The sequence below is a fragment of the Lynx canadensis genome, chromosome C2 (assembly GCF_007474595.2).
Source record: "Lynx canadensis isolate LIC74 chromosome C2, mLynCan4.pri.v2, whole genome shotgun sequence".
Lineage (NCBI taxonomy): Eukaryota > Metazoa > Chordata > Mammalia > Carnivora > Felidae > Lynx > Lynx canadensis.
In genome coordinates, this window is record NC_044311.2 from 61,212,938 (window position 1) to 61,228,998 (window position 16,061).

General features: G+C 42.0%; 1 protein-coding gene across 4 annotated transcripts in view; it reads right to left on the reverse strand.

Moving 5' to 3' along the window:
• Positions 1-360: 360 nt before the first annotated feature.
• Positions 361-16,061, reverse strand: part of GOLIM4 (golgi integral membrane protein 4) — a 79,848-nt gene continuing 64,147 nt past the window's right edge. For 2 of the 4 annotated variants that reach the window (XM_030329181.1, XM_030329179.1), the window contains 6 exons: positions 15,295-15,374; positions 13,838-13,947; positions 10,746-10,913; positions 10,337-10,405; positions 2,333-2,413; positions 361-2,067 (listed from right to left, as the gene is read on the reverse strand). In XM_030329181.1, coding sequence (XP_030185041.1) covers positions 1,918-2,067; positions 2,333-2,413; positions 10,337-10,405; positions 10,746-10,913; positions 13,838-13,947; positions 15,295-15,374 — 658 coding nt within the window. In that variant the 3' untranslated portion in view covers positions 361-1,917. Of the gene's footprint in view, positions 2,068-2,332; positions 2,414-10,336; positions 10,406-10,745; positions 10,914-13,837; positions 13,948-15,291; positions 15,375-16,061 lie in introns of all 4 variants that reach the window. The other 2 variants (XM_030329180.1, XM_030329178.1) reach the window with 1 other exon arrangement.

The window sequence follows — 16,061 nt, forward strand, 5'->3', positions numbered from 1 at the left end:
CCAAATGGAGGAGAATGGTTTGTGATGGTTGCTTCTGGGGTGGGGGGCGGAGGGAAGATTTAATAGGTTTTTTGTTTTGCGTGTGCTCACATGACAACATCTTAGGTTTCTGTACCTATTTATTTTTTCTTCACCAAAACTAGCTCAAATAAAATAACAATTCTTAGCTCTTTCTTTAGGAAAGGGGAGAAAAAAATCAAGTACCAATCCAATTAGAGAAAGAGATAAAGAAAGTAGGTAAAGGTTGGAAAGGCATTTTAGAATTCATTAATATATACTGGCAACCTCCTAAAATTTTTCCTTTTACAAAAAGGAGCTGAAGAATAAGATCAGAAACTAATAAGAAATCACAGACTTTTAAAAGATTTACCACTTGCTTTTCATAGCTTTATTGACTATTACCAAGTTTCAATATGGTTCAAATAATTAAATACTGCAACTGGGACATTAAAAATACAAACTAATTTACCAAAATAATTGTATTCTGAATATTATGTACAATATTATACATTTTACATTACATAAAGGGTTTTTATACATAAAGGTAAAATTTGATCTATGATTATTGAAAATCCAAAATACATTTGAACAAAACATTCCTATGCATACATACACAATCACTCCGCTGGGATAATCAGAACCATACATGAGTGCGGTTATTAAAAAATAACATCGCATTCATACAACAATGGTAGAAATTGAAATTTGCCTTTATTAATTTGAGAGTATTATTATAAAACCACACACATATGGGTTATATACCTAATTCTATATATTTAAAAAATCTTTATATAGAGAGACAAATATGTCTCTACCCCGAAAGATATTTTTGATTTTTAAATTTTTATTTTAAGGACTTTTGTAATCCATAGCCCAATCCCAGCAAATGGAAAAATCATGAGGGTCTATCATATTACCATGTGCATTTCACTGAATACTTTTCGAAGAATAACCCTAATTCAACCGTATAATTTGGAATGCCTTCATGTTCATTCCTGTTATCAAAGTGATTACATACTGAGAAACAGAGCTTACGGGGAAATATATAGTACTGTAGAGAACTGGATATTGAAACAAGGATATCACTAGGTGACTTCAGAAAAAAAGAACTGAATGGGTGCTCACATAGAAAACACCAGCCACACACACTAGTTAGTAAACAAGGTGTCAGTCCTTCAGGAAGGTTAATGCACTGAGGTGCCCTACCTTGTTTGAATACTGGAGTGTCAAAGTCCAGAATACTGTCGTGTGGGTTTTAGTACCATCTCATTTAAAAACCTAATTCCTTTCAAGAAGAGCTGTGATTTTAAGTAAAGCCAAACATTTTTCTAACAGATACAAAAATTCTGAAAAACAATGTCTTTATAGCCAAAATGCCTTTCCAATCGTATGTCACTCTGTACATGGATCTTCTTGCAGAGACAGACAGATGGGTAAAAATTCCATCCGAACTATACCTCACAAGAACCTCAGAAAGGCAGCAGTTAACAAACTGGCCAGTCTCCTTAAAGGATCTGCAGCCTTCTGCAGTATTGCCTATTTGAAATCCTGTATTTTATTAAAGGCAAACAACAGAACAGCTGGAAAGCAGAAGACAGAAAAGTAACAAGCTGAAATATACAAAATCGGTGCCCTTTCCAACATCACCTCATCTATGAAAAATGAGATTCAAAGGCCAAGGTTTGCTTTATTCTTTCTCTTCTTGCCCATGTTTAGCTTGAATATAAAAGAAGCTCTAACCTAGGTTATCAAAATATATTCATATAAATGTATGAGCATTTCTAATACAAAAGTTAAAAAAAAGTCTAAATTCTTAATTTTTGTAATTAAATATCCTAGAGTTCAGTAGGCAGATTTATGTCTGAGCAGCTTGAAAAGAATCCGTTGGCTGAGCACTGTCGGTGAGGTCGGGCACCATTACATTTCAGCTCTTCGCCGGGATTTCTCTGCAACAGCAGCCCCGTCCTCTTCCTCTTCTTCCTCCTCCTCATAGGGTTCCTCTCGGCCTTTGGGGTGGTTGTCGTCTCGAACTTCTTGCTCTTCACCATCATTGTTTTTTTCATCGGCCTTAAAGGTAAAAAAGGGAAAAGTAAGAGGGCATAGAGTTAGTGATATAAATAATTCCCTCTTTAAAGAAAGAAAAGGCATGAAGTTATTCACTTTTAGAGAAAAGAGTGAATAAAAATGGTCCAACAGGCAACAGTGCGGTCTTCCCTAATCCTCATACCATCACAGACTTTCAGACGTACACAGTGGTATCTACACAAGCAGCCATTCACATCTCCTACGTAAGCGCACATGCACGCGGCCGAAATATATGTCCCACACTCACGTTTTCATCGTTTTCACCATAGGTCTCTTCAGCGTTATGCTCTAATTCCCTCTTTTTCTCTTCAGTCAAATCTTCCTGAACCTGAGAGAAACCAGAGACACTAGGTGACACTTTTTATAATTTCAATAGTTTGATTTCCAAAAAGTTCATTTAAAGTAGTAGAAACAAAATCAAGCTAAAGATGAATTTGAAAAAGGACAGAAGCCAAAGACTTGACTTGTCTATTAGCTATGAAGAGATGTACAACACACGTCCTACAAAGAAATCAACGCGATTGATTCAGAGCCTAGGACTTTTGTGTGTGAATTTCCAGTTTCTCTGAATAAGCATTAAATTTCCAAGATTAACACTTGAAGAAATTCAGCTTATGAAATTAAAAGTTCCCCTTTTCCAAATGGGAGAACTGCAGAAGTCTGAAGGCTCTGATGGAATGTAACCTCTACAAAGACAGATACCATGTCTTACTCAACTGTCTTCAATACCAAGATATATACCTGGCACACAGCAATTGCTTAATAAATACCGGTGAGTGAATGAGTCAATGAGTAAGAGAATCAAAGCAGCAAATGCCTGCTCTGTAAAGGCACAGAGAAGAGACACCATTACCTGTATACAATGTAGTAGAAAACAGAGAAAATGTGTATGTACAATTCTTAATTAAGAAAAAGTTCTTTGGCTACAATATCTAGAGCTCAGAACACAATCACTTCCATTTCTTCATGAAATAGTTACTAAACTGCCTCAAATCCCTACATCTCTTCGATGTTCTAACATCACATGTCTGTTTTAAGTAGTTTTCTGTCACGTGCACTATTCCTAGTATGTGTCATTGATCCCAATTATTTTTTTCAAAATGCAAATCAAAGAAAGTATCCAAACATCTTTGCTAAATAATCTCCATTTAATGATTACATTGCACAAAAAATGCAAGGTAAAACATTTTCTAACTTAAGTATTTTGACAACCTTATGTATGCCAAAAGATTTAAGTCAGCTGAGTATCAAAAAATTGCTGACCATCAGTTAAGTATCATGTACTGGGACGAAAAGCAAACCTGCCTTGTCCTAGGACAGTGGTATAAGAGTTAAGTCCTCCGGAATCACACGCAGAATTACCACGTTTTGGGGGCCAGGGGAGTTAAAAATCCCACAAATGCGCAAAGGAGGGCAAGTATGCAGGCGTTACAATTAAAGAGGAACAAATTAAGGGCTGCCTCTTAAGTGTCCATCTGAGGTATGACAGGGATGAGTCACAACCTACCCCACAAGCTTTGAAGGGAACCTGGCTTAAGAGCCTACAAACATGACCCTTCAAAGATGCCTGAGACAGAGCCCAGCTTTCATGAATCTCTTCTAATCAGCCCAACATCGGCCAGACTCACAGGCCCTAAAGTACGATGGCACCAAATAAGTACATTCTGGACACAGAGGCATAGAGCAGGGTTTTTCTATTCACATGTGCCGGTGGCGCGAGCTAAAGAGAAAACACCCTAGTTTCACCTGCAAGCTCTATCAGTGGTCCATGACATCTCCTCTGCCCTTAGTCACAGAGTCTCGTGACGACATTCCCCAGGGTGCTGGGATGAAAACACCGAACCACTTATTTGACACTACATATACTACGGTCTCACTCATTGAAACATCATTAAACTGCCAAAGTGTCCTGATCAATTTCAGGAAACAAAGACACGTCTTTTAGAGCATTATCAAGGAAAACATACTAGTGAACACTAAATTTGGTTTAGCTGCGACTGAGAAGGAACTGCCTTGAAACTGCAACATGGTGGAAAGAACATATAAATCAAGGTCGACAAACTTTTTTTTTTTGTAAAGGGCCAGATACAGTACATATTCAGGCTTTCTCGGCCGTAAAGTCTCTGGAGCGGCTCCTCAACTCCACCCCTGTGGTGCCGAAGCAGCCTTGCACAGTACGCGAACAAAAAGGAATGGACGTGTTCCAGTAAGGCTTGACTTACGAAACAGACTGAGGCCTGTAGTTTGCCAAACCCTAACATAGGCTGCGGAGTCAGACAGACCTGGATTAAAACCTTCATTAAAACTGGCTCCAAAGTGCTGGCTGCATAAAAATAAGGTCACTTGTTTTTACTATGAAAATTCGCAAGCACACACAAATAAAACATAATTCAAAGAACTCCTTACCGCCACCACCAAGGTCCAAAAGTTATCTCAACGTTGCTGCCCTTGCATCACCTATTGCTGTTCTTTATTTTTGTTGATGAAGGGTTCTTAAGATTTCTAGACATCATTATTCATCATAATTTTATCACATTTTAAATCACTGTAATTTCGCCCCTATCCATCTCAGTATGTTATCTCTAAAAACAGTGGATTTTTCTTACATAACCATAGAGCCATTATCACATCTGATAAGTAATCCCACAGTATCATCTAATGTCTACTTCATGCTTAACATTTTCCTGATTATCTTCAAAACGTCTATTTACAGTAGGTTTGGTCTAATAATCCAAACAAAGGCCACACCTAACATCCGTTCTGCTCCCCTCTTTTTTCCTTAATGCTATTAACTCATTTTCCTGTAGAATGACCCACATGCTGCATTTGTTTGCTTCTTTAAGGTATCACTTATTTCCTTTGGCCTCCACATTTCTTATAAAAGGAAGTTTAAGACTTAAATGGATTCGATTTACAAAGCAAGAGTTTTTCAAAGGTAATACTGCATATTTTATATCTTCACCACATCAGGAGGCATATAAAACGTGTCCCTGGTACTTTTAATGAGGCTCAAGTTGGTCAAGGAGCTCAGAAGCCTGACCCCTCCGTGATACGACTCCCTGACCTCCACTCATGTAGCAAGATCACCCATTGATGACTTGCTCTTAAGTCACCCGTTTAATTAGAGGTTACAAAAATGGCGACTCTCTAATTCCACCATTCCCTCTGCATTCACTAACTTCTATAAAGAAGAACTCGTCCCTATTCACTGTTTAGTTACCGTACTTGCTACAGCCTTAATTACAGTAGCCTCTAAAATCAGACCTGGCTGGGGTCTAATCACGGGTCCAACAATAACAAGCTGTGTGACCTTCAAAAACTTAGCTGACCTCTCTGAAGCTCAAGTTTCTCATCTGTAAAATAAAAGGGCTTGATGAAAATCAGTGATTTAAAATTTTTCTGTGTGTTTGTGTGTCGGGGGGAGTCACGAACCCTTTTACAACTTTGAGAAGAAATGCAAATGTATGCAAAGACACACAGATACATGTCACTTTACACAGAAGGTTCAGGAGGTTCAGACTTCCCCAAGTCCGCCCGTGGCCACCTGTCCTAGGCATGCTTCTCCAAACAGCGTGTTCCTGGAACTCTGATTACTAGGCTCCAGCACAGGTAAGATCAAAACCTCCAAGGGTGAAGTCCAATCCAGGAATTTGTACTTTTCACACACTCTCCAAGGTGAGTCTTAGCCACAGCAAAGACTCAGAGCCACTAGTTTCAATGACGGGGAGTGCTGGGTTAGGAATGTCTCTGGCCAGAGAGAGAAACACGCTTGCATGAGGTCTTTCTTCTCTGGAGACCTATTGTGGAAAATTCGGGTTATTTATCAGTTGTCAAATCTGAGGTAAATTAATTTAGGGAACCCACAAATAAAAATTTTACAATTTTCAAATATATATATGTATACACTATTATTCTGGTAGTATATTCTTTGTATTGGGAACAAAAGCAATTCAAACTCAAAAGGCATTACTGAAAAGGAACAAATGATGCGGAAGTTTCTAATTTTCACACGTGTTTAGACTGATGTTTCTCCTTTATAATGGAGACACACCAATCACATCTCCCACGTTCAACCCTCTTCAGTAACCTGCTGAAGCTGACGCGAACATTTTGTCAAAAACTTCCCAACGCTGCTCCTCTTTACTCATTTTTACTCATTGAAATCTAACGTTTTAGCCACTTTTAGAAACAGTCCCTATGTGATGTAGCAAAGTTTAATAGCCAAAATAAGACAGATCTACTGGGTCTAAGATGGGCTTTGGCTTCACAGATCAAAGACGTCACGGGATGAGACAGGAGCCGGAAGGCCGAGCCTTACGCAGTCCAATAGGCTAGGATGCAAAGAGGTGGATGGCATGTGACACAGGAGAGGCTTCAGCAACATCAGCCACAGTGACGGACACCACCGTTTGCTGGGTGATGTTTAACAGGGGAGGCTGTGCCGCCCGCACAAGGCGACTCACAGGCTGGCGGTGCCACTAAAGCTGACCAAATATCCCTGTGCGCGCTCTCCCACGAGTGTTCAGATCAATCTGCTTTCAGTTACACTGGAGAAAATGAGCACTCAGATTTTTCAGTCATTTAACTTCTGGGGTTTTTCTGAACATTTAAATAATTTTTAGGCACACACAGCACTTTTTGGCAAAGCCATAATTTGTCTCGTTTGCTCATAAGTAGATAAAAAAATCTGGACAGTAAGCGACACAAGGATGGGATCCCCACATGAATGTCCCAAACAATAAGCCATGAACACTTGTTCATAACCATCACTTTTTTTTTTTTATTTTTTATTTTTAAATTTTTTTTTCTTCAACGTTTTTTTATTTATTTTGGGGACAGACAGAGACAGAGCATGAACGGGGGAGGGGCAGAGAGAGAGGGAGACACAGAATCGGAAACAGGCTCCAGGCTCCGAGCCATCAGCCCAGAGCCTGACGCGGGGCTCGAACTCCCGGACCGCGAGATCGTGACGTGGCTGAAGTCGGACGCTTAACCGACTGCGCCACCCAGGCGCCCCCATAACCATCACTTTTATGCCTTAGAAGGGTAATGCTATTACACTAAGATAAAAGAAGGCAGGGATGGTGCAAATTTCCAAAAAGCACACTTATTTTGGGTCCTACTCTCTGAGCTCAAGTCACAAGTCTTTTTTTTTTTTTCTTTCTTTTTTATTTTTAAATTTATTTATTTGGCGGGGGAGGTGAGAGAAAGAGAGGGAGAGAATCTCAAGCAGGCTCTGCTCTGTCAGCACAGAGCCTGATGCCAGGCTCGGTCTCATGAACCATGAGATCATGACCAGAGCCAAAATTAAGAGTTGGACGCTTAGCCAACTGAGTCACCCAGATGCCCCTCAAGTCACAAGTCTGATGGGCTGTAGCTCTGAGCATGGACAGCTCTGACAGAAGTCAGGTGACCTGGGATAGAAGGGAGGGGAACCGATGGCAGCAATGAGCCATACATCCCTGTGGTCAGTGGGGACAGCTGGACGACCCTGGGGCTCGGTGCAGATAAGAACAATGCACATTACAGGGCCCTGCATGGTTTCCAGACCATTCCACAGATGTCTCACACACAGCACCTATAAACAAAACGCTATGCGTTCTCACATATTGTAGACCTCTTTTTCTCATCTTGCTGCAGTCTGCTGAGAACTTCGTCTCTATTACTAGTCCTTAAACTGTATTTGGGGACCAGTCTTCTCCCTCCTCAAGGGAAGGACTGGAACAGTGGAAGAAGGTGGAAAGATCCCATAACTAACCATCTCAGGAACTGCCCAAGGAATGCAACACAGCCTGTGCAAGGGATGCCGGGGGGCAGAGACGGAAGTCACCAGGAGAGAGAGAAAGGCACGCTGAGAGCAGTCCCACATGGGAGGCTGTGCAACCTACACAAGACAGGGTCAGAACGTGGGGCAGAGGCACCAGACAGGACTTCAGAGCAGGGAACCAGAGAAAGAGAAGCAGGACTGGGGGCCCGCTGGAGGGACAGAACAGGGCTCTGGTCAGTTCAGCCCGCCTGTAGCCCTCACCTCTGCCCACCACCACTCTCTTCCCCTCCTGTCTCTTTCTCTTTTTCCTATCCTTGATCTGTCTTGGATCACAGGACCGCTCTCTCCACCTTGACTGACATAATATAAAGGTGAAAAATAATCAGTAAATACTGATTAAAATTTTATGTTTACCCTTCTGCATTTTTAAAAAGAAGCCAAGGTGAATCTCTTCTCCTTTAATCCCTCAAAGATTCCTGGCATCTGACATAATGAGACAGAGTAATATTCGTTCAGACATCCTGTTACAAGAGAAGTCCAGACGAGTATCTTTTTCTTGCCAAATATCTTAATATTCAAGGCTGCTAGTTCTTCTAATGTTCTCTTGTGATAACAGAGCTCAGGATCTCGACCAGGATGAACGGCAGGATGAGAAAAGAGAAAGGATAAAAAGATCAAGCCAGTGAATGTACATGTGACTAGAGATGTACGTGGCCAGTGGCTGTAAAGAGCAACATCCCTTTCTGTTTTCCCGGTATAAGCACACCCTTTCACATGAGCTCTGAGAAGTGGACAACAAATGCAACAACAATGAGAAAGCAGGGCTCGTCGAGGGAACTGCACTGGCAAAAGGGGTAGCTCGCGTATTCTGAGCAGGATCCCCAGTGGTGGGGGCGTCGGCTCAGGCTGCCATCTGTCCATCCATTCACGCAGTTCCCGTTAGGGCTAAAGCCCACATGGGCAAGAAACCTGGCTGAGGAACACCTCCGCACCAGAGCTTTGATTTAGCGGACCATTTCCTGGGCCAGAGAGAGACCAAACACGGGGCCTTGGCCTCCTTCGTATCATTTCCCCAGGCTCGGGGCTTCAGTGGTCCGTTCGGTGGGGAGCGGAGACTAACCAGCTACGAGCAATGGCACTCACCCAGCACTTACATGATGTGCCACCAGGACAGGGCTGCTCCTCAAAGCTAGTTAGCGATAATCTGTTAGAAGTTTACAGTAATGGATAAAGAAATTGTGGTATATATACACAATGGAGTACTACGTGGCAATGAGAAAAAATGAAATATGGCCCTTTGTAGCAACGTGGATGGAACTGGAGAGTGTGATGCTAAGTGAAATAAGCCATACAGAGAAAGACAGATACCATATGGTTTCACTCTTATGTGGATCCTGAGAAACTTAACAGGAACCCATGGGGGAGGGGAAGGAAAAAAAAAAAAAAAGAGGTTAGAGTGGGAGAGAGCCAAAGCATAAGAGACTGTTAAAAACTGAGAACAAACTGAGGGCTGATGGGGGGTGGGAGGGAGGGGAGGGTGGGTGATGGGTATTGAGGAGGGCACCTTTTGGGATGAGCACTGGGTGTTGTATGGAAACCAATTTGTCAATAAATTTCATAAAAAAAAAAAAAAAAGAAGTTTACAGTAACAAGGAGACTAAAATGAAATTTACGAAATTCCACCTAAATGCATTTTATTCAACTAACCTCCTCATGTATTTTTCCTTTTCTTTATCATTAAATCTCATTATCACACTAAGTTCTTAGGAGAGAAAAGGCAAAAAGTAGAGACCCTAAAAATGTTTTTGGAGGGGCGCCTGGGTGGCGCAGTCGGTTAAGCGTCCGACTTCAGCCACGTCACGATCTCGCGGTCCGTGAGTTCGAGCCCCGCGTCGGGCTCTGGGCTGATGGCTCAGAGCCTGGAGCCTGTTTCCGATTCTGTGTCTCCCTCTCTCTCTGCCCCTCCCCCGTTCGTGCTCTGTCTCGCTCTGTCCCAAAAATAAATAAACGTTGAAAAAAAAAAAAATGTTTTTGGAGGGTGTTAAGTGTTTTCCAGTGGACACTTGAGGCACCCGTGAGGCAGCACTCTGGCAACGTCTGCAGAGCAAATTACAGGGTTCATCCCGACCCCCAGACCTGACATGCAAAGCTTTGTTCTTCCCTCTCTTATGAGGGGAAGAAACGAGAGAAAATATTCTTACAAATATCACATAGCCCTAAATTCACCATTCCGGGAGGGCTGGATGACTTCTTTTAGTTCAAAATTTCTAGTTGAGACCCAGAAAGAAGGATTCTACTACCCTGTTTTTTATTACTTTCTAACCACATGTCACCTTTTTCCACAGTCCATTTCCTCTTGAACCACCCTTTCTCATCCCGACTATGTCTTTCTGAACGTGTCGCACGTCAAAGCCCACGCTGCCCCTTAAGGTTAGTGTGACACACCAAGCAGTTTGACCAGTTTCCTGCATCCCACCTCCCTACCTCTTCTTCTCCCTCTTCCTGGTACTGCTCATCAACATTATCTTCCTGCTGGTCTGGGTTTCCTGCCATCTGTTGAAACAAAAGGGGAGGCTTGGGTTACTGAAGGCGGGAGATGCATTTTACAGTTCTCTGGGACAAAGAGCAAGCTTGCAGCCATAACACATGTACTTTCAGTGCATCGGTGGCCAGGAAATGATGAATAATCCTTCCCAACACAAAACCTAGGATGTGTGTTTCTCTCGCTCTCGCTCTCTCTGAGTGTGGCCATATCATTTCACATCGTGGCCTACAAACCAACCAAAGAGGCAAACCTTCTGTCAGTGTGCCTTAGGACTAACCTTCTGCATTAATCAGGCAGTTTATTAAGATGCCCAGGTTAAAACCACCCTCTGAAGTAGCGTCTGCTTACCACCAAATGTTCTTCCATTTCTGCATTCTCTTGCTTTGGATTACTTTGTTTTGGCTCCTCATTTTCATCTGGCAAATTTTCTTCTCTCACTTGCTCGGCTTCCTCAAATTCATCTTCGCCTTGATTATTGGGGTCATCTGCTGGGTTTATATCCTCTACAGCCGCCCTCTGCAAAATTTTAATAAAAAGCAACCACTACCTCAAAATCCAGGATCAAATTTAATTTCATTGGAAAGGCCACACACTGGCAGAAAATGAAATCGTCCTTCACCAGACTGCTCGACTCTATCCTTGCCAAGACTCACAAGTACACATCCCACTGTCAAAAGACAAAACTCCTGCTTTATTTGTCAGCGGCTGATGGATCAGAGTGAAGTACAGACAGCACTTGTTTTCGTCAAGCGATTCCAAGACAGTCCTCCAAACTCTAGCACGAGAAATGGGAGTGGAACTAAAGAGACCAGAAAAATAGTTCATCGACGCTAACAGAACATGTAAAAGAAATCACTAAAATGGGGGATTTAGATAGGCAAGGAGGAACATCTTTCCTGAGTATGCTGATTTTCATACAGACAAGCTTTCCCCTGTGAGCAATTTTTTACACGTTAAGGGGGTGAGCAGCCATTGAAGAGTGAGAAGTCCCAGAAAGGACTCAAGAAAGGGTGTGCTTGAAGGGGCTAATCCAAAAGTAAACAGTATCTAGCATGGAACCAATTTCTATAGAACGATCACTACCACGAAAGAGAAATGTTGCACTGGCAAAGGACAAGAGAAAAAGAACTGAGCAAACCCAGTCTTTGGCAACAGATCTTGAAAAATCTCTCCCCCAACCCTCCCTCCAGCAGCTCTCAGTTATGGTGTTCCACAAATGCCCTTCACATGATCGACTTGAGAATTATCTCCATTTTCCACTTAAACTCCCAAAGCACCTTTCACAATAATACATGTCCTCATAAAGATTCAGATTTTAAAGGCTGAGCTGGGCAGAGATGATAATGCTTGCAGGAGCTTCCCGATCACTCCAGGGTCACCAACAGGACACTTAGCTGAAGCAGCAAATGCCTCCCAGAGATGAGGCCTCAGAGCAAGATTTGATCTGTATCAGTGTTCTCCAGGCAACAAGATTCCACTTCAATTCACTTTGGAGCCCTGAACATAGTCAAGAGCTCACCGGTCTCAGTTGACTTATTACTTGTACATCCCCGGCTACACGCTTCATTTAAGAGCAGATGACACTTTTCTTGGGAATACAGAGTGACAAGTCATCACCTTTACTCCAGACGCCAATTACTCCACAATCTCTATATATAGATTTCTTTCTGGGCATTATCAATAATACGTGTGGAAACACAGGAAAAATATAACACATTCTCTTCAAAAACAAAGTACCAAAGGGCTTTTCCAAAAGCCCACAGAAATGTACACACAGGGTCCAACACGACGCAAGTAATAGGTGAAGTATAACAGGCACAGTTGTTACCTTCAAATAAACAGATGATAGGGGCGCCTGGGTGGCTCAGTCGGTTAAGCGTCCGACTTCGACTCAGGTCACGATCTCGCGGTCCGTGAGTTCAAGCCCCGCGTGGGGCTCTGTGCTGACAGCTCAGAGCCTGGAGCCTGTTTCAGATTCTGTGTCTCCCTCTCTCTCTGACCCTCCCCCGTTCATGCTCTGTCTCTCTCTGTCTCAAAAATAAATAAACGTTAAAAAAAATTTTTTAAAAACAAATAAACAGATGATCAAACGTACCTCAATAAAACTGGAAAAAATTTCTTTAATTAAAAAAAATTAGATGAGACAAAGAGAGACAAGCTGGCTAACGATTTCTAATTAAAAGAAGGAATGGGAGGAACAGAGCAGTGCCCTCCAGACCAAGTGGAGTGCTGACTGGAGAGAGAGGGTTAGACGGTCATCCTCAAAGCACGCAGCACCTCCCAGAGGGCGGAGACTGGGACAGGCACCCTCTCACCAGCCCTGCATCCGCTCAGGCACATCCACTTTGTTGGTGCTCTCGTAAGATACTCCCTTGTCCCTCCACAGTCACCAGCTCTACTCCCCTACTCTCCAGAGCTCCCACCCTTTCCTGAGCGCACTTGCACAAGTGCTAACCCAGGAGCCACAGGCAAAAGTGCTTTGTTACAGCTCCGCTCAAGTTAAGTACAAAAGCCATTTCCACACATAAAAAAAAAAATAAATTAATTAATTAAAAAAAAAAGTAAAAAAATTAAAAAGAAATTAAAAAAAATTTTAAAGCTGTTTCCATCCAGGGGGCTTTAAGCAGCTATCATCAGGGAGACTTTCTCAATGAGTATCAAGGAAAGATATATGGATCTTCCTTTCAATATAAACAAGATCCATACGGTAGCATAGACTAGATAAACATAGCGGTGGTTTTACTAGCAAAAGATGACAGGAGAGCTAAAGTAAGTTGTAAAATTCATCTACACACAAGCGCGAGAACACACTCACTTGACGCTTGCTCGCCTCAGGCCCCCCGGCTACACAGGTGAACTGGGAGTCTAGGTCCTTTCTTGGTAAACACAAAGGACATTCTTGGTTATCAGGTCTCTACTGATTCATATTCTAAATTTTCTACAGCATTATGGTACCTGAGCATTTTTTTTTCCCATTTCTCAAGCCCCACGTCCTTACTTCATGTACTGATTAAAATGGTTGCTTACTGCTGGGAGATGACAGTCACACGACCTACATAACACCCTAGCAGACTATTCAACATGCTCCAGAATGGCTCATTTCTTTTCTCTGCTTCTCTAACTCCCACACTTTTTTTTTTTTTCATTTTTCAGAATTACTGCATATTTCAGTGGTTCTCACCATTGCTTTTCCTGATCTAGAAGTTGTCAGAGGGAAACTCCTATGTTTTTCTAGAGCAGCTTCTGAACCAGTCTCCCCCAACACACCCTCAGTTTACAGTTAACAACATTGCTTATATAATTACGCAAGCCACCTTCCTTCTGCACTGATGAAATAACAGACATATCTAGAGCCAAAGGCATGGTGTCAGGTAAACCTTCAAGTTTCCTTTCTGCGTTGTGAGTTTCCAAGTGTCATGACCGAAAGAGAGGACACTTACATCTGCCTCGGAGTCTGGATCAGCTTCGTGGGGACCCTGATCTTGAGGCTCATGTCCATTCTCTGGGTCATCTTCTGCCTCATCTTGGTGCTGGTTATCTCTCTCATAGGCTAGCAGATCAAAGGAACTAATATCAGTGCAGATGAACCAGACAGGACTCTACCCTTTCACTCAAAGAAAAGCCACCAGTGGGCTTTCCTACAGACTATTTCACCCAATCTCTCCTCCAAAGAGAAAGAGGTTAATTCAACAGAAGGCATACACCTCCGCTCTTCTGAATAGAACTAGGTCCTTTTCCTAGACCATGTGTCTAAGGAGATAGCATGGGTGAGTGACACATGCTAATCTTCTAAAGCAAATGTTTATAAGAGCTTCATTCTCCCCCTTGCTATATGAAAAACAATAATAAAACTTTCTCAACAAAAGCATGCCCAGTCAACTGGACACTGATAAAATTGTCAGCTAATTTTTGGTAATATCAAAGGAAATAGCAAGGTACCAAAAGAAGAACTGGTAACGTCTCAGGAAATGGAAAAAAGAACACCTCATCACACGGCAGTGATGAGGGATGCCACCACAAGGATACGTCTCACAGTTCAACTCACACAGATATTTGCTGCTTTCAGAAAAATAAAATTCCATAAAGGAAATTTAGGTAAGAGCATACAAAGAGAAGAACAAACAACTTTTTAAGTAAGATATAAGAGGAAAGGTTAAGTATATGGAGAGTATTTAGCTTATAAAAAATAGAGATGCAAGGTAACTTACCATCAGGTTTCAAGTGCACCAAGGGATTCATTAAATAAATAAGAGAACAAACTGTTCTCTAGTCTTACTGATAATGGAACAAAAAAAGCTGAAAGTGCTGCACAGGGGGACATAAGGAAAACAATTTCTTGACTATGAGGGCTATAAAATATCAGAACAGGCTATAGAGGGAGTTTGGGTAATCACCTTCTTTTAGCCTCTTTTAAAGAGGATACATATCTGAGTGTTAGAGTTGCCAGAGAAAATGTTACTTTCTAGTTCTATTATACAGGAAGGGATATTTGATAAATTGCATACGAGACGCCTGCCACAAGTGAAAACTACTAGTGCCTTAATCTGAAAGACTTTCAAGGCAATGATCCAAAGGTTTCCAAGGTAAGGAGAAAAGGTAGCCATTTCCCAGAGTATAACAGTCCTATGATAATGTGTCATAAAGAACAATTCAGTACACAAAAAGCTTAAACTGTAGGAAGAAATATTAGGAAGGAAACAGATGATCTTGGGCAGGTGTGGCCACCAACGTGCACTGTTTGGAAGGATTACCAGCGACATAACAACAGCAGTGACAAAAGGCATGTGGTACACAAGTCTCGCTTGTATGTACTCAGATGTGCACGCAACTCTGAGTCGATGTTCCATGTGACCAAGTAATTTCATTAACGTATTGACAATCTGAGAAGTCTCACCACCTCCTTCCTCTTCTTGGACGCCCTGGTCCTCTGCTCCCTGAACAATATCATGATCCACAGTGTCATAATGACCTTGCTGCCTGCAAGAGACACAAATGTTAACAATTCAGTGACAAATTCAGCGGCACAATTTCACAGAAGTCATTTACATTTAAAGGTAATAATAAACGAATTTTTCAACGGTTTTTAAAAAGTCATCAAGAGGTTCTTTCTTCTTTTTTTTCTTTTTAAACTTATGCTATTGGGTTTAATAAAGATTCCAGCTACAATTTCAAAGCATACCTTAAAAAACATAAAACACCTTTCACGTGGTAAAGTAAGATAAAGTTAGCACAGAACCTGCTAGGTTCTCTCTCTCTAAAGTAAGCTTGGAGGGGCGCCTGGGTGGCTCAGTCGTTCAACATCCGACTTCGGCTCAGGTCATGATCTCACGGTCTGTGAGTTCGAGCCCCACGTGGGCTCTGTGCCGACAGCTCGGAGCCTGGAGCCTGTTTTGGATTCTGGGTCTCTTTCTCTCTCTGACCCTCCCCCGTTCATGCTATGTCTCTCTCTGTCTCAAAAATAAACATTAAAAAAAATTTTTTTTAAATAAAGTAAGCTTGAAGATCTAACGTTTTTAATTAGAAAAAAAAAAGTTGATTGTTTTAGAATGAAATATTTGGAAATTCAGGTCTCCAGGCGTTGTTCCGCCCCGGCTACAGGAGCCCCCCCCCCCCACCTCCCCCCAAGCTCACAGGGAACAGGCACCCCGAGCTGTGTGCCCTGCT